Below are 19372 nucleotides of genomic sequence, written 5' to 3'. Positions count from 1 at the left end.
CAGGCTATCCTGCTGCTTCTTGACTGGTTCGAGGCTGCCAGGCTCCAAACAGGGCCGCTGTTCTCACGGCCACTTCAAACGTCAAACAGATTGAACGCTGACAACGTGGGGCGATCTTTCCTTGACAATTCCGGGGATCCAGGCCCCGAGGGTGCGGCTTTTCGGTTTTGTTGTAGGGTGGTGGGTTTGTTTTGTTAAAAGCTGGTGCCTAACAGGCTGGAGATGCGCGGAAGGGCACGGATCGGAGAAGAAAGGGCCTGCTGGAAAGAAGAGTGGCTTTGCTTTCTCTGCTTCTCGTCACCGTTTGAAGGGGAGGCGGGTGCCCGGCGGGGCGGGCAGCCCCTGCGTGAGGCGGCGGGGCGGGCTGAGGGGGCGGCAGCGCCCCGGCCCGCCTTCCGTTCCCGCCGCGCGGCGCATGCGCGGGCGCCGCTCGCTATGGCGGGCGCGCTGGGCGGCATGTTCGCCAGCCAGCCGCCGGGGCCGCCGGGCCCGCCGCCGCCGGGGCCTCCCGGAGCGCCCGGCCCGGCCGGCCTCATCCCGCCGCCGCCGGGGCCGCGCAATCCCAACAACACGCTGGTGGACGAGCTGGAAGCGTCCTTCGAGGTGCGTGGGCCGGGGTGGGGAGAGGCCGCGGAGCGGGCGCTGCCCTCGCGGCCTTCCTACCTCCGCGCTTCCCTCTCCCGCAGGCCTGCTTCGCCTCGCTGGTGAGCCAGGACTACGTGAACGGCACGGACCAGGAGGAGATCCGCACCGGTGAGGCCCCGGGGTTCCCCCGGCCGCCGCCGAGGCGCTGCAGCTCGGCGTGGCCGGGAGCCCCCGCCGCGGCACGGCTTGGTTCCGCGGGCGTGAAACGCCGAGGGGCGCGGCTGGGTTGGCGGAGGTGGGACTGAGTTCCCCTGAAACTGTGGGGTTTTGGGGGTGCATTCGGGCCTCGCCGGGGGCTGTGTGTTTGCGCCTTGTCGCTTGAGGCTAAAAAGAGGTTTAAAAAATATTCAGGGTCTTTGAGCTGTGGTTCTGGCGTAACTGGGGGGGTTGCTCGCTCCTTCTCGGGCGGAACGCCGCCCACAGCAGTGAGGGGCTCACACGGAAAGAAACCCACTCGGGACTGATGGGGGTCTTGTGGAAGGGCCTGAGCCCCAGCTGGTTCCCGGGGTCGTGTGGGGTCATGGTAATGTGCAATGAAATGCGTGGTTCTGCAGCTAGGAAGCTAATGTGACACGTTACGGAGCCACATGAAGCAATAATAAAAGGTGGGAAAGCCTAGATTGCTTAGTAGCAGTGCTTTCAGATGCGTGTGACAAGCACCTCTGTGGGAGGTGTAATTAATACTGGATTAGTATAAAAGGGAAGTTTAAAAGTGGCCCTTGACTACTGTTTAGAAGTGTACTTCTTGAAAAATTTTCAAAGCTTGACTCTAAAGCACTGTTTTGAAAACAGCATAAATGCTTTTGAAAACTCCTTTCTGGGTATTGGATCATATTTGTATGCTGGAATGGGACAGCTTCTATTATCAAAACAATGGTCCATCAGATATGAAGGCAGAATATTCTCATACATGTGCCTGTATTTTAGAAGCTTACATTGAGCTTGTTGCTTGGGCATGCAGAGAAATGTTTTCTTTATTCAACCAAGTTCCAGAAACTATTTTATCACTCTCTGTCATGGTCAAAAATGTAATAAAACTTGGGGAAAAGAGTTACTGTCTTGTATCTTTAAAAAGAAGTTCCGAAAGCTTGCAAAGCAGTGTTTTATACAGAGACTTAATGTGCGTCCTGGTTTTATATATCATTCTAGTAAAGCTGAAGATTTTATTTCTAGAAAGCACTGTGAAAAGTGTTTTTAATAGCATGCAGGCAATGACCAGTATCAGCCTGATAACTTGTTTTTGGGGGATCTGTTCTATTTTGTTATTTTATGTTTAGGTGTTGATCAGTGCATTCAGAAGTTTTTGGATGTTGCAAGGCAAACTGAATGCTTTTTTCTACAAAAAAGACTGCAGCTATCAGTCCAGAAACCAGAGCAAGTAATTAAAGAGGTATGTTTAAATCAATTTCCCTGCGTTGTTCTAGGTCAGATAAGCTGTGTACTAGTACAGTGAACCACCTTGTTCACATTCATTTTGGGTTTTTCACCATGATGTTGTATCTTAAGTTGGTAGAGCTTGACTGTTAACGTAGCTCTCACCATGAGCCTGGAGAAGCATGATGCCTGCTGCTCTGTGGAGTGTTGCAACACAGATGATAATTTCACTGGAAGAAACAAACCAGTCAGTCAAATTTTGCTGAAAGTAATGATCTCTGAAATACGTGACCATGGGGAACAGAACCAGTGTATTTGCAGTGCTCTCCCTCTGTTTCATTAGACGCTTTTCCATTATTAAAATCCCTGTAAGATCAGCTTGAAAACAAATTGCCTGCTCTTTAAGAAAGGTAGTTATTCTTATGAATGCTATCTATTTACTGATACACATTTTTTCATCCATAGGATGTTTCAGAATTAAGAAATGAACTTCAGAGAAAAGAAGCATTAATTCAGAAGCATTTGGGTAAACTGCGACACTGGCAACAGGTCCTGGAAGACATCAGTGTACAGCACAAAAAGCCAGCAGAAATGCCTCAAGGTCCATTAGCTTACCTAGAACAAGCATCTGCTAATATTCCTGCTCCAATGAAGCAAACGTGATCTTTGATTTTTACATATCTGAATATTTTCAACAATGCAAAGCAGTGGTGTTCTTTTTACTTTGTATGCTTTTTGTATAATGTAATTTGTACTATAAATATAAATAGTTAAGACAACTAAGCAAATTTAATTTTTTTTTTTTACCAAAATACAGATTGGTTTGGTATTTCAGTGGAAAATATGCAGAGCTACTATTCAGGATGCTTTCTGGTAGAAGTGTGTTTTCCAGATTGCATCCTGTTCCTTCTAGAAGGGGTGGCCCTAGCTCTCCCCTAAGTGTATCTTTGTTGGTGTGATGAAAATACTTGCAAAGATTACTGTTTGGTTTTACCAGAAGATTTAAATGTTTTGTGATCCAGTAATTATCCGTAAGTACCACTGTAGAAGCACCCTTAGAATTGTCTGTATCTAGGTCAGATCAAGAGTGTACTTCCTTGAAGTGAATTATCCACCTCCACTGGACTTCTGCTTGCCTCATGAAGGTGTCTGAGGATACACAAATTTGATTCTTACAGGATGAAATAAAACTGCAAGGTGCATACCCCTGGGGGTGTGTGGAACGCAGGTCCCATGCTACTGGTGTTCTGTCTGTCAGGTTTGTGTAGAGATGGTCCAAAATCCTGACTCCCAAAATAAAGACCACTCATTGTGGATATTGGGTCATTGGCACTGTCCAGTCTACAGGATTAGCTTCTACTGGGGTGCACTATTTAGTAATATAAATGTAGCCAAAAGAAAATTTTGGAGGTAGAAATAGCAGAGGGAGGCCTGTCTCCCATTTACTAAGCAACAAGCTTAATTCATCTATGTAGCCAGGAAAGCCGCTTTGTAGGGACACCATTTTGGGTACAGACTTAATTAATTAGAATATTGTAGCCCTGGAAATGAGAATTTGTAGTTGTGTATTGAACTTTCTAGTGTGATTTAAAAGTTTGGGGGGCAGAGTGGATGAAAACAAATGAAAATCTTAGACCTATACATTCCTGATCCTATCACAGATACCAAGGCGCTCCTCAGTGTTACTGTACACCCATTTGTCCCCTTGATTATATGGGTAAAAGGTGTCTTTTTGCCAAATCTCATGCCAAAGTCTCTTTCCAAACCCAGCAGTTCATCTTGGAAAAAATACTAGACGTCTGGGATGAAAGCATTGGCCTGTAGAAGCATTCTGCCCCTTCTGCCACCTTTTTGCCACCGGTGAGGTGCAGGGGCTATTCTGCAGTAAGTGCTTGCATCTGTTGGTACCGTTCCTGCTGGCTGTTTGATATAAGAGGAGGTTAGGCTGGAGGTATGTCTCTTTGCACGTGTAAAATTTGTTACGTAGCTGGGCCCTGCTGGTTGAAACTGGGATTCAACTCGTGCAGCAGTTGAAGATAAACTATCCTGTCTTGAACACAAGGCTACTGGTTGCACAATTCCCTGCCTTTCACATTTGTCGATGAATTACCCAAGGGTTAATTTCTTTGTGGGTGTCTTTCTTCCCAGTAATGAGTTTGCTATCGTGATCTGATAAACACAGTCATTCACCTACTTTGCATTTAGGTGAGCATAAGAACATTATTGAGATAAAATGTACGAGTATGCAGCTCCCATAAATGTGGAGCTGTATCATTCTGACTCACACTTCGGCATAACGTGGCACTATTTTGCAAAACATAGAAATGGATTATTTACAAGCAAGTTTTAATGTTCATACTTATATATTACCCTAATTTATCAGGCTGATACATGTATTGAAGTGCAACAGGAATATTATATTGCGATGCTGACTATACAAAACAGTTTATTAAGCAACCCAGAAAGTATTTCTAAACAACCTGCTATAAACATGCTATTCTTGGAGGCATACTGCATGATGTACAGTTTAAAATAAGTTTAACAAAAACCTATTAAAAACTTTAAAAATGACATTATTATATGCAGAAGTTATTTTTAAACAGCTGATGAAGCAAATGTGTAAACCTACAGAAATAAGATCTGTTTTCAGCTGGAAACAGATTGACTTGACATAGCAGAAAAACCAAATTGCATATTTAATGTAGTTGTGGAGTTGTACAGTCTCTTGATTAAAAAGTCTCTTCACATAACAGTATCTAGAATTTTGCTTTTTCTTCATTTTTTACAGAGGTTAAAAAAATTGCATTTTTCTGAAATCCATTAGATCAAAGAGACTGCAGTTGCTCCTAATTATTTACATGGAAATTACATCTCTGTCTTTTTTTTCTAAATCATATATCTGATTATCATTTCCTAGAAGAAAACAGGAACAGCTTTTCTAGTAATACTGAGTAGTACAGAAATAGTTTGCTTTAAAATGAAAAATATTTAGTAAACCATTCTTGATGCTGAGGGTCTTGGTTTTGGTCATCTTTGGTTTGTGGTGGTTCATTGCCATGTGTCCTGTGCAAACAAATAAGCATTAGCATCACTCACAATCTTACCAGTATTTAATACTTTTTTTCCTCATGATCCTGTGAATGGATCTGTGCTCACATGACCTGTATGAGGCCAAAAGGTGCCAACTACAATTTCTAGTGGGATCTGTGTTAGGCAGGTAACTGGGCTGACGGCACTCAGTAACACAAAGGAAAGCGTGAAAGAGAGCTGAACAGCTATGGAGAAATGTTTTCACATAATTCTTGACATCTCAAAAAATAAAAGGATGCTTCAAGGATGTGAAGTCTTAAAAATCAGAAAATGATAGCTGCAATTCACTCTTAAAAATATGAAATACAATTTATGCATTAAAAATGTTGGGTAAAAGTTTTATTTGGAATGGAAGGATTTATCTAAATATTAACTGGCTTTTAGAATCAATCCTATTACCTAGTTCCTCATTTTTCAGCATTCAGGATGTTTTTTTAGCATTTATATTACTTTCAGTTAGCTTATAGTAGCAAATTTGACTTTACTTACAACTGATTGATTTAAAAGAGTAAGTAGCTGCCTACCTACCCTCAGTCTCCCTGTACATTTCCCTTTAAAATACAAATCTGATTTGCCCTGGCAGTCATCTGGCATGATACAGAATGCATTTATCTTTTAAGATGTAGGAATTGTCAAACTGGATCCAAGCCCGTATCAGGGGTTACTGGTTTTGGCAGCAGTCAGCACCATCTGCCTTCAGGGAAAGAACTCTCCAAAACAATTTACAATGTAACTAATCTCCACTAGGAGATAGGTGAGAAGGGTGGCTTTTGTCCTCAAGTATAGTGGTAGTTATTTTTTTTTTTTTTTTTTTTTTTTTTCCCCAATGTGTAATGTTAACTACATATATTTTTAACTATTTCTTGAAGAGATAGCTCAGTCATGTTTATACAACACTCAACATTGTTTAAATACTAACTCATATATTTGAAGAAAAATTAAAGCTTTTCAGAGAAAAAATACTGAACTAAGAAGTTTTTAGTTAAGTGTCTGCTAATAAATTTTTAAGTCTAAACCCTTTGCCAAATGATTAGCCCAAATTCATTCAAATATCTTCTAAAATAAAAATAAGCCATCTACATCTACCAAGTGCAAAGCAGGGGAACAAAAGTAAGAAGGAAAACACCACGGATATATGAGCAAAATTTTAAACAGTCATGTTCACTATTAACTACATTCTTAATTAAATATTTTCAAGTCTTCTCCTCTATGTTTTGGTTTTTTTTTTTTTCACTGGGAGGAGTTGCAAGCATAAGCTGTGCTGGGCAGTGATTATAGCCTAGTTTGCTGTAAAGTTCTAGGTCTATCTGCAGAGGATTGAATGCATGGAGTTCACTGCATAGCAGAAACCTTATGTCATTGTTTATTGCCAAAAGTCTAATGTGCTTGAATTGCCTACAAGATTCTCAATACCAATTCATTTATCATCTTACAAGTCACTGTAAAATGGACAAGTACCTTGTGGCAGCACTGCTGTCTGAGGACAGTGCTGATGGAGAGCCCACCTTGAGGAAGCCAGGACTCCGGTCTAAGCTTGTAGATTTTGTTATTTGAGGAGCACTTCTTTTTGATGTCAAGTCACAGCTCAAAAAGCTCTTTGCGTAGGAAGCTAAATTCGGAACACTGACAACACGACTGGGCACCTCAACCGTTTTCTTCTGCTGCTTTTTATTGTAACAGAAAACTTATTTTTTATTGTAACAGAAAACACATTTTTTTTTACACTCTACGCTATAAAAGCTCAACAATACCTCATTCCCAGATCTTCTGAGGAGCACCCAAAAATGAAGATTCCCATTTTTTTCTATAGGCATTTAAAATAAATTCTCAGGGTATGCTGTGAGGATCCATGGATTAGGGAGTCCAATTAAAACAACTTGTGACCAATTTGACCCTGAAGTTTTAGAACCATCAAAGCCGATAGTTTTGCAGAGCTCAGTTAGTTAGGTTCATAATTTTCCTTGATGCATGCAATATCCCAAATAGCAACTCTCAAATCCACAAGCAGCTCTCAAATCTGCAAGCAAAGGCTGTGCTTATCCCAGAAGACTGAAGTTTTTGGAGTTCTAGTGTTTCATATTTGCCTAAACACCCGTATCTATGTGCACATATACTTCCACTGAATTTATGTTGTACTCAGCACCTGACTGTAGGTTGGCTTACTGGAAAAAATTCTACTGAATAACATTACTATAAAAAATTATTAAGACTTTTATTGACCTGATCATTTGTATGATTAAAATAAAAATAAAAGCTCACAATTTGTGATTTTAACTGCATTGCCCATTTTACCTTCATGGAAGGAGTCAAGCATCCTGCATTAGGGTTGAAAGAAAATGATCTATTCCTGTAAGATTGAGTGTTGGCTAAAAGTGAGTGCTGAAATTTTCTTCCTTCATGAGGGCAAAGAAAGTTAGGTGTGTGGAAACATCTATTCATTGGAAGTTGGTATGGAAACATATTTGTCAAAGTATTCCAGAACAGAAAGAATCAGCCTGAAGCAATGTGTGAAACACTGAAGAGAGCCTTCCAACAGATTCCAAATTACATGTGCACTTATAAAGGGAAATCTTACCGCCAGCTGCTTGATCATCTCTTCTCTCTCACTTAATTTGTTTTGCAGACAGCTTATAAGGTGGGTATCTTCTGATCTAGACTCCCATCTTCTTGACTTTTCTTCTAATTGCTTAAGTCTGTACCAAAGAAAACTCAGACTGGAAAAACACTTCCTCAGCCCAGGTTCATGAGATACCCAGGCTGTACTCTGCCCTAAATTCCAAGCCTATAATATAGGAACACAGTCAGGCCTTTTTGATAAAACAGCATTTTTTTAAAAATGGGCATCTGTACATGGATTACATATAAGTACAGAATGTTATGGAGTTCCAAACTAAATTGCCACCAGGGTTAATCCACAACACCTGTCCAGTATAAAATTCAGCCCCTGGTATAAAATACTAACAAGCTTGCACATCACATTGCTAGTCCAGTTTCCTAAAGAAAAAAAAAATCTGTGTCACAGTATCTATGCATGTTTGTATTAATCTATTTGTTCTCTTTTCTGACCCAATAATTTTAGAACCCACAGGCTAATTCCCACCATATTTGATAGAGGCCTCAGAAATACTCAATTCCTATAACTTTCATGAAGAGAAAGGCTTGGATATACATGCTGCTTTAGTGAAGCCTCTAAGTCAAAACCTATAATGTGAGTTCAGCTCTTTAAATGCCTTAATCAGGGGTAAAGATTCACATGAGAACTTACACCTTCTTGAAGATACTGTGGAAACATAAATTTGATTGACCCATGAGAAAAGTTATTATTTCATCAACCAAGTTCATAAATTTTGCTGCTTGAGAAACTGAATGCTATGAAGTTCACCTGTCATACTGAGAAATGTATCACAGAATACAAACCGCCATTCTGTGGGGCTTTTGGTGAGGGTAAACGTTTTTGAGAGGACAGCCCTCCCACCCCCCATCTTATATTCTTAATTTTATATTAAGTCTTAATAGCTGCACAGGTGGGATAAGAGAAAATGACAAGGGAGATATATATATATAATCACAGGGATTATTTCTGAGGGGCCTCTCCTGTACAGTCAGAAGCACAACAGAACTACTTAACTCCACAGGGGGCTGCAAACTGCATTTATTTACAGGAGTTAGTGGGGGCTGTCCTGGGAAATTTGCAGAAGAGTGAGAATGAGCAAGAGCTTAACCTCAAAGATGTTGCTCTGCTGAACAAAATTAAGTGCAAGATCATGGATTAAGGCCTCTGGTATCATCTGTGGCAAAGATGATTTTACACTTCATAAAATTGCAAAATGATAAATGAGGGTTTTATTTCAGCACTGTAAAATTGTAGGCACAGTGCTTTACATGAAATGAAATACAGAATTTATTACAATATATCTGGGTCTTTTTGTGTTTGCAAAGGAAATACCTATACGCTTCTATTTCACTGCTTATAATATTCTACCTATGAGTATTAAAAAAATTATACATAGTAAGAATAATAATTTCAAACAGAACTCATTGCTACTATGAGCCGGAGTTTATTTAAATGACTTACTCAGTTTCTAAGGAGAAAATCTTTGCTTGGAGATGTGCCCGAGTGCTGCTGAAATCAGATAGTATGTTTTCGATTTCCTTCCGATGATCTTGTTTCAGTATGTGCAGTTCTTCTTTATGTTTGATATTGAGGTCTTCTACCAGTAGCCTTTCATTGGTATTAAAATATGCCTGAATTCTCACGTTTCAATACTAGTTTATTATCATTGATCTAAGCATGCAGTATTGAGGCCTTTTATCGACTACAAAGGTTGTTAACTGGGCACAGCTCTGGGCTTCTGCTTACTGATTTGACTTTGACACTTCAGCTGCAATCTGAAGCAGAACCACACTAACACTGAGGAAGAGGAAAATTATTTTAAGACCTTCAGCCTTCAGGAAATGGAGGGTCTGTTCTATATAATGATGCTATTGATATTCTGTCTATTGCTAGTTTGTACATCAATCTTAATCGTCAGACATGACAATAAAGTACCATAGGAACTCACTCACATGAAGCAAAATTATTTTGAAATCTTGGGGATTTTAACATGAGGCTCTGATGCTATATTTCATCACATCATGGCACCAGAAACATTTAATACTGCCTACCACCATCCTAAAAATAAATTTTTTAAAAAGCGAAGGTAAGAAACATTATAACAGTGTCTTTAACTACAACACTTGTCTTTAACAGACAATATATTTTGAAAGATACTACTATTTGATTAACACCATCAATTGAAAACTAAAAAATGCCTAACATTTTTTCAAGCCTAGCATTAACATTACTTTCTGATACCAACCCCAATAGACATCTATCAAAGAATCTATCAAAGAATTATCGTTAGCTTCTTCTTGCCTCATTTGCTAACGCTTTGTTAAACCTTGGAGAAACTTTTTCATTAACTCAATGCAGAGACCATATTCTTCTGTTGTTTACTGACTAAAATAGAGATGTCAAACTCAGGAGATTAACAATTGTAATTTTCACAGTAGATATTCAATTAGCCTTTTTTTTTTTTTTTTTTTTTTTAATGTATTTCTAAACCGCTTTCACTTGTTTCTGAAATGCTTCAGGAAAGGCCAAAAGGCCCATGAAAGGTTTCTGCCCTTGAAATTAGAGCACAGCCATGGGAGTGATGGGTTTGGCACTTGGCACAAAATAAGAAGCAGAAGAATAGGAGTAAAAATGGGAACAGAATCCCTGAAATGGACCTTCAGTGGTAGAATAAAATCTCTCCTTGAGAACAGTCATTTTGGGACCTGCCCTCTCTTCCCATAAAAAACCTTTCTCTGCTCTCATCCTAGCCCTTGCAGAAGATTTCTGTACTGGAGGTGGAATTCACACAATTCATGAGAATGGAAATGGAAATTATTACTTCAAGCAGATTACTGGTTTCACTTACTTGGCAACAGTAGGAATAGTAATTTTAAATAATTGGTTATAAAAATTTGGCACATGCAAATAACAAGCTACTATCAGCTTTCAAATCAGAAAAAAAAAATACAGCATCAGACAAGGTCACTGTTTTTGAAGTAACAGTAAAAAAGCTGTTATGTATATACACTCACCAATTTAACTATTCCCCTACCCAAATTACTGGTTTTGAAAAAGCAAAATAAGAGTTGCAAATTAATGTTCTGGATCTTCCACGGGTTAATTTCAGAGCAGCTTGTATCAGGTGCGTAGGACCATTTGCGCTCTTTGGTTCTACCTCCTGTTATTTGAAGGATTTCTCCTAACATAATTTCCATTAATGCTTCCTGTAGTAGAGCTACACCGTCTATTCCCTATAAAGATTATCCTCCAGTCCAGCAGCTTTAGCATTTGAGGCCTTTTAGACCTCATCACTGACATGTGAATAATTCTTCTCTTCATGAACAGAGGCTCTAAATTCCTTTAAGGTAACTGGAGGGCACTGATGAAACTCTGGTTTGCAATTCTTTCTGTTGATCTTGCTTCAAAGGCTTGAAATGAAAGTCACTTTCAAGTAACTCTCCAAAGAGTGTAAAATAAAAGTTTTGTTCTCATTCTTTAAATAGCTACTGACTGGTAGACAGCAAAAGAATTACTCTGGCCACTCTTGACAGTCTGCCAAGAGACACTGTATCCCTTGAGTGCTTTTCTATAGACTATACAGGACATAATTTTAAAGATTCCTCTAGGGGTATACTCTTCAGAACTCCTTTTATAGATACAGCTTTGAGTAGTTGGGGGCATACATTCTACACCATCGCAGAAATGAACTGTAAGGTAGCCATGCACCAGAGCCCTCAATCTCTCCACAAAGAATGTTAGGTATGCTCATCCAGAAATTTAAAAGGATTCACCAGCCATACAAATGCACTGGACAGTGATCCCCAGTCATGTCTCCCATATAAAAGGTAAGTCCTGCACTTTTTCTGTACGCAGATGGGAAGACTGCTATTACTGCAGTGCAACGTGTGCTCCAAGCCTGTGGCTACGCTAGGAGGATGCAGTGCACCTTCTACAAAGACAGCCAGGACTACAGGTCAGCTTGCCCTTCCTGTGCCCTGAGAACACATTACAGCTCCAGACTTCCATCAGCCCAGAGGCACTGTCAGTGTCCACTATCACTGCCCTTACTCCCCCAGTGCAAAGCTAAAGCAAAGCCTTACAGAGTGCATATGGCATTCTCGGTGTCCCCTTTCGAGTTAACCCATTGGTTTCAGCTAGAGAGTATGTATAAAAAACTGGTATTTATTCTCAAAGACTTCTGCAATTTTTTAATAGTTCTTGGGTGAGTTTGGGATTTGTTTATGTCTTCAGTGCCTTGCAAAGGCTGACGTTACACAGATTTTCTCAGGTCACTGCTGTGGGGCTACAGTGGACATATTTCTCTGTGATGTACAATGAACAATTTGTTCAAATGCTTTTATTATGGCTAGAGAGAAATGTGACATGAACTACTGCTTTTGCAAAACTCCTAAACTCTAAAATTAGTACTTTATACAGGGAGAGATTCTCACACTTATCACATTTAGAACACCTGTGATGCTAGCATTATTATTGACTCTCTAGAAATCAATGTAAAGCATGAATTCAAGGCTAACCTTCTGTGCTGTTTCTCCCTATCTTGAAGCTGTGCAGCTTCTTGCCTCTGTGACTCCAACTCAACACTGAGTAGCTCCATTGTGTCCTTCAAAAGTAAATTCTCTTTCTTGAGTGCAGAAATTTCAGTCTGACATTTTTCCAGTTCATCATGAAGAGATCTGATCTGGCTCTGGCTACTTCCTTCCTAAGAAAAAGACCAAATTTAGTTATTCACACTCTAATTATTTAATGCAAAGAGCTCACTGGAATTGTGTGCACTGAATTTTTGTGAACTGATTTTTCAATTATATGTGCAATTCTATGTGCAAGACAAAGTCTGTGATCAAAACCTCCTGAACATATTTTACAGCTCTCATAAAATTTCTTTCATTGTAACGTTCATTTATTTATTTCTGTTGTAGATTCTGACCTTTAAATGGAAAAAAGCCTGCCCATTGGGAAAAGATTATAAACAACACTAACATTTTAAAGGGTAACATATGGGAAGGAAACCCATTCCATTTCTGTAAGGGATTCTGTATACTTCCATTATCTCTGGAGGGAGAAATTTGATACTACTCCTTTTGCAAAATGTGACATGGCAATGAAGCAGTAACTGGATTCTTGCCTGTTGCTTCTTCAGTGTCCTCACACTCCTCAGCTCCATCTGGAGTTCTTCTATTTGTTTCTTGAGATTAGTGCACGACATCTGTTGCTCAGAGAGTTCCATCCTTAGAGATCCTAGTAACAATCAGACAGACAATCACTGAGGCAGTCAGAGGCCAGCTGCATGAAGGTAGACATAGGCAATGTAGACAAAAACATAAATACATTACATTTTGGTTTGTTTCTCAACTCCTTTGCCCTTAAGTATAATGGCCTCCTATTACTAGAGAAGTAACTCAGTTGAGCAATAGTAAGAAGATATGTAGCTACAATAGCAATGACTCAACACTGGAATCAGAGAGGTAATTCTGTGGCAGTTGTTTGGCAGACTAAATCACTGTAATTGCTTCTTCTAACCTTGGACTTTACTGGAGCACCCCTGAGCTTCCCTGTTAAGTCTACTGGTGTTGTATAGAGGGCCATAAGGCAGACTAAGGAGAGCTCTGGTTGTGTTAGAGAAGTACAACATTTATGTAAGCAGATCTGTCATACATTGCAACTTTTGTCTATTTTGGGTACAAGTTTCAGGATGGATCAAGTACAAGGAGAAATAAATTTTTCTGTCTTGTTTCCCTACAATTTTTCTTGAAAAATAACAGAATTTATCTATTGAACAAACAAACTTTAGAGAGTAACAAGTCCTTCTAGCATATTTCCATTACTGAAAAAAACCCCAAGAATACAGTTTGTACTTAAAGTACTTTCAAATTATTCTTTCTTTAACTAAAAAACCTTTTATAGATGAGCTTTAATGACCTGAGTTCAAACCCAGAGATATTACAGGTCCTTCTAATGCAATGTTCCGTTTAGTTCTGAAGAGTTTAGGAAACTTTCTAAACTGACCAAACAATACATATGGGGCAACTGATCTCCACTGCTGTACTCAATAGAAAAGACTTGAACCACATATACTAATTCTTCACATCATATTAAAAAAAAAAAAAAAAAACCCTCATATACACTAACTACAGTATTTCAATTTAATATACTTGGTAATGCATACTTGAATGTTGTACGCCAGACTACTCTCCCAGCAACATTCTGCTGTTGACAGTTGAGAGCTAGGTTAGCAAAGAATATTAAGTCTGTATTACTGAAATTGCAGGGTATTGAAACAGAGATTCACAAAGACCTGAGTTCCCAGAAGATGGGAAAGAAGATGAATGGGAGGAAAGTCAGCACTTTTCAGCATATAATCAAGCAGTATGAGCTGTGCATGACATGAGACGTACCTAGCACCAGGGTTTGCTGCTTCTGTATCTGCTCAAGTTCATCATGTAATTCTTTCTTTGCTTTCTCTTCCAAGGTTTGTATTTCCAGCCTATGAGACTGATGTTGGATCTTGAAAGTCTCATTAAATTCCTTTTTCAAACGTTCTTCTGTCTCCTGTATGCAAAAGCCCCCCCCAAAAAAAACAAACCAAACCAAACCAAATAAAACAAAGTAGTTGGAGCCTATCACCTTGTTGTTATACTTGTAATGCTTGAATGAATCTGGTCTTTCATAGTAGAACTTTTATTTTCATCACCACTTTACATGACACTTTATCAATGCAAGAATAAAAATGAGCTGAAGTTAAAAAATAAGACTTATTAGGGACACAAGAAATTATCAAGATATCATCTATTAGGTTTGTTGTACATCATGAAATAATAACAGAAATCTTTGCACTGTCTGACATTAGAAAGATGTTTTATTATTCAACCTAAAAAGCCCCCCAGATTTGACCTCTATGTCATTACTTATCACAGTGTGTCAGACAAAGGCTTCTATCTTTCCTTGTATTGTTCTTGGCTAAAACTTCCACTGTCATTGTAAGTGCTGCTGATGATACACTGTAAATGACAGAGCAGTTGTTCTGTAGTGGCTCTGAAAGCAAACTCCTACCCTCAGTTTAATTTTTACCAGCTTACTGCCTTCAGCTTGGTTTTGTTAAAGCTGGGATTTTATTCTGAATATATAAAAAAGCTATTAAATTCTACTTAGAGTGGTTTTACTACATATGTTTTATAAACAGGTTTTCCCTAAGGTTTGCAATATCAACAGGGATATGTGAACCCCATGTCACAATCACATGTACATTTTTAAAGTTGGTTTTTTTTTTTTCCTCAAACAGCAACATCCTTCAGAACGTCAATATATTGCATTAACATTTTGTCACTGAAATAAATCTTCTTGCACACTTAGAAGCTTTGGTTATCTACTTACAGAATTGATTTCTCGAAGGTATCTAAGGCAATACACATCTTTATACATGTCTATTATATTCTTTTAAAGTATTTATGTATAAATTAATAATGGATGAAAAAGAATAGAACTGAGTCCTGTTAATAATACACTTAGGAATTCCCTTGTATTTCTGAAGCAAGAGCACAGCTAGAGGAGCTTGTATTCATCGCAGCCTAACTGAACAGGGTAGGCTATATTATTTTATGAAACCATCTTATTCACGTGTGGTGTAAGTTCAAATGTTAAAATCATAAAAAAAAAAAAAAAAAAAACAAAAACAAAAACAACCTGAAGATGATGAGGTTTCAAAACAACAGAATAATTCATTATGTGCAACAATGACAACCCATCATTAAGATAACTCGAGGTAAACCGAGTTTTGATAATTGGCTCTGGCTAATATGGTTTATCCCACAAATACTTTTTTTTTTTTTTTACACTAGTATGTCATAAACTAACCTTGAGTTCCTGATTTTTGCTTTTCTCCAACATTTTTAAGACTTTATGATGTGATGCCTCCAGCTGCAGTTTAACATTCTGGTTTTCTTTAATGGTGTTTTGGAGATCCTGCAAAAGCTTCTCTTTTTCTTTGTTTGACTGTAGATTATGTTTCTTCAGTGACTCCTTGAAATTATTTGCTTGTTGATCTAATGTTTGCTTCAGCTGATCCACCTTCCAGTAAAGTAAGTAAGCATAACAGGATTAATGGTTGCATTCACAATGGAGAGGAATTATGTAAATGTGAGTACGTTTTATGAACTCGTGTTGGTCTATGAAAAATAGCAAGATGCTTGTTTCATGCAAGGAGCCCTTTTTTCAATGAAGAATGACATCCCTTTTGCATATACTGTCTACTGCCCATCAAGTACTTTTCTTAAATTATTTCTTTTCAAATAGTCTCCATCTCATACGTACAATCCATAGCTCAACTTGCACAATAATTATGTCACAAACAAGGAGGCAGGCCTGAGGCTGTGCTTATTGTCATCCTGGAGATGTAACCCTGCAGAGTCTATTTATATAAAGCAGTAGATTAGAACCAATGGAAACAAGAATTCTGCACATTGTGCTTCAGATTTATTTTCTCCCCTTTCTTAGCTTAATTACTAAATACAAGACACATGTCTATAATGGCTGAAACAAAAGTAACAAAAAAATACCACCCACAAATTGGATATGATACAGATTATAACCTGTGACTTTTGCAGGTGTGGAATTCTGTTTCGCTAAGGCTGGAAAGTACAAGTATATTAAAACTGGAAGACAGACCATCCTCTTTCACATATTCCCCAAAAGAAAAGGCAAGAGACATAAAGGCTTTGCAGGAGGCATGGCAAAGCAAAAGAGACTTGGAAGTCAGATAGAGCAGTCAGGCCAGTTAGCATTTTTGCTGCTCCCTCTCTGACTTCCAAGTCAGTTTTTTTTGCTCTGCCATGCAGTTTTAATATACTTGTACTTTCCAGCCTTAGCAAAACACAGTTCCAACTGTGAAAGGAAGAAGTTGTCGTCCTAAGAATATAATGTGACTTTAAGTGATTCAAATGATGTTACGCACACCTGCAGTTTGTTAGTTGAAGAAGCACTGCAGCTTTAGCTAGCTAAATAATTGCTTGTAACTTCAGCTGTATACTTGTGGTCCTTTCTGATGAAGTACCACAAAAGCTGGATGAAGATTTACTAAGTGGGATAAGATGTTTATATACTTCCTCATTTCATTCTCATAGCACTGTTCTGGTATATTTTGTGTTACAGAAGAGAAAAGGAGCCATGCCATGCAAAGCACTTACTTCTTAACTTCATGGCCACAGTCAGCATTGCACTGTCCAAAGGGAGATACTAATGAGCTATGCCAGATCTCTCCACATCACAGGAATCTTTTCTGATGAGGGCTAAATAAATGTACTCCTGATAGCTCATGGATCTGCTCTTTCTCACATTGGTTAAGTGTGCTGGCTCCTCTCCTCCAAAGGATGAGTTCTCTCCTTTCCCTCTCCTAAGGCTCCTCTCCATTCCCAGATGGATCACAGCCCTTATTCAAGTATTCGCTAAGCCTCTACTATTCTTACAGTTTCCTGGCACAGAACTGTACTTTGAAGACTCAAAATGCTGCAAAACTCAGAGCTTGTATCAGTTCCCAGGGTTTGAACTCCTTTTGGAAAAAGACATTCTGTACTCCCACTTTATGACCACAATTTTCAACTGTATTATACCTTGATTTGTCTTCACTTCTAGTCCAGATTTCTGCTTTTACCATTTCCTGGCATCTACTCCCTTCTCTACAGAATTTATACAAGATTTTATGTCCCAGAAATGAATCCTGATATTAAAAAAGAAAAATGAATGTGAACCTTTTTTTTTTGGAAACACCCACAGCTTGGGAAGAATTATTTCTACTTGATCAATTTGTCCTACTTTAACTGTTTTTTCTTCAGAACAACCAAATAAGGGCCTGAAAACTTTGTAAAAACTTGGTCTATGTGGTCTGCTAGTTTATAATTTTGAGTACAAAGTTTGCATACAGAGAATATCAGTTGACAATTAGTGATTTCTATGTAAGCACAATTCATGTGAAATACGAATATTCATGGACTTCATGTGCTGTGGAGATAACTCAAAACCTGTTACCTGAACACACACGTGTCTCATGAGAACTACATAACTTCCTTTACTAAATCTGTTTTCTGTACCTCTGTGAGCAGCTACAAGAAAGAATTACTGTTCCATTTTTGAGTAGGTTTATGGCTGCAGAACTGTTGTTCCTATACACAAGTCAGTATACTGTGTTCCTTCCATTTAAATAGAGTTTGTCCTTCACTTCAAATCCACAAGCCAGGTTCCTTTTCTCCAATTAATTGGTGGTGGTGGTGATTATTGATCATCACTGATGTTGTACTTCAGTTTCCCTCTGAAGCCCTTCCAATGGTTTTCTCACAAAGGGTCATAGTACTATTATAATTAATGTGGATTTCCATTACCAGATGAGGTAGATACTTAGTTTATTATATCGGTTTATTACTGATGTTTCACATGTACTAAGATCTACAACAGTTTCTGTAATATAGGCATGACAGAAGTCTGCAAGCAGAGATGAATCTTGTTAAAAAACTCTTTACTAAAGCTACTCACTTGGGCAGATGACTTTCTCCTATTTTGTGGCCAAATCAATTGATCAATAAAACTTCTAGTCAAAGCAACCCAAATGAAATATTTTTCAATGTACATGTCAAACTGAAAAATGAAAATATTTCCTCCAGACTGAATTAAATGTTTTTAAAACTTAAATTATTCCATCAGTTGCCAGGAGACAAAGGGCTTTATTCACAGAACATGGGAAGAAGATATGGCAATGGTGGTTCAGTTTTGTGTGTGTAAGAGAAAGGAAGTATGGAGGCACAGAAAAGCCAAGAGAGTGAGAGAGTACGTGCGTGTGCATATGAAGGTAACTAGGACATTTACCCAAGTGATGAAGGCCTAGGTTGTCCACTGACAACTTAATATACCAGTGAAAAAGTGTCAACAGGTGACATACTGTTGCTCACCCTGTTTTATCCTATAAACCAATGACAAAGGAACTTTTTAAATGGTGAGAAAGCTGACAGAAGAAATAAAAATACAAGCACATCACGGTGTATGCTTGGTTGGTAGATAAGAAGAAAACAAACATTCCTTCATCCAGTGTTTTGTGAATCAGGTTTTTTATTTTGTTCCTTTTAAGTGCCAGAAAATAAAAGATTAGTTTTACCACTTCTTAAACAATTTCAAACCAACATGGCACATTTGAATTTCACTGAAGCTATCCAACCAAGTTGATCTGAGTTAGCAAATTTGAAAGAACACTTAGATTCAGCTGCCCCAAACTGTGAGTTTAAGTTAAATAATCATCCAGTCGTTTCTTGGCTTTTTCTTCTGTGTCATCCAATTAAACACAGAGAAAATTATCTGTCTGAACAAACTAGTGAAGAATAATTGCTAAATGTTATTCTTAATGAAAAACACTAATTATCTTTAATGTGTCTGTGTGATGGGAACTATCTGTGGCCTGGATACACTCCAAGAACAGTCAGATGCCAGAGCCACTTGCCAACCATACCTTTGTTTCCAGAGCTGCTCCATTTTTTTTATTCTTTAAGAAATAAGTGGTAAATCATAAGATTTAACTAAATGGGCACTTTGGCTTCTGGTTACAGGTAAAACATTTACTTTGTCTTAATGCCTATTGAACTCAAGCCAATGTTTCCCTATATTAAAAAAGGAAAC

General features: G+C 38.6%; 2 protein-coding genes across 2 annotated transcripts in view; one reads left to right on the top strand and one right to left on the bottom strand.

Moving 5' to 3' along the window:
- Window positions 1-392: 392 nt before the first annotated feature.
- MED28 (mediator complex subunit 28) lies at window positions 393-2802 on the top strand. The gene is made up of 4 exons (XM_042807898.1): window positions 393-603; window positions 687-753; window positions 1923-2035; window positions 2485-2802. The coding sequence occupies exons 1-4, from the start codon at window positions 436-438 to the stop codon at window positions 2680-2682; spliced, it is 546 nt and encodes a 181-aa protein (XP_042663832.1). The 5' UTR covers window positions 393-435; the 3' UTR covers window positions 2683-2802.
- Window positions 2803-4860: 2058 nt separating this feature from the next.
- FAM184B (family with sequence similarity 184 member B) overlaps window positions 4861-19372 on the bottom strand; it is a 39350-nt gene continuing 24838 nt past the window's right edge. The window contains 8 exon segments of the mRNA XM_042807897.1: window positions 4861-5082; window positions 6568-6773; window positions 7685-7802; window positions 9185-9331; window positions 12241-12425; window positions 12849-12961; window positions 14119-14272; window positions 15575-15787. Of these exon segments, the coding sequence (XP_042663831.1) occupies window positions 4992-5082; window positions 6568-6773; window positions 7685-7802; window positions 9185-9331; window positions 12241-12425; window positions 12849-12961; window positions 14119-14272; window positions 15575-15787 (1227 nt within the window). The 3' untranslated portion in view covers window positions 4861-4991.

Source organism: Tyto alba, unplaced genomic scaffold (assembly GCF_018691265.1).
Source record: "Tyto alba isolate M040663 unplaced genomic scaffold, T.alba_DEE_v4.0 Super-Scaffold_6, whole genome shotgun sequence".
NCBI classification, from domain to species: Eukaryota; Metazoa; Chordata; class Aves; order Strigiformes; family Tytonidae; genus Tyto; species Tyto alba.
The sequence above is the reverse complement of the archived record's forward strand: the minus strand, read 5'-3'. Positions and strand labels throughout refer to the sequence as shown.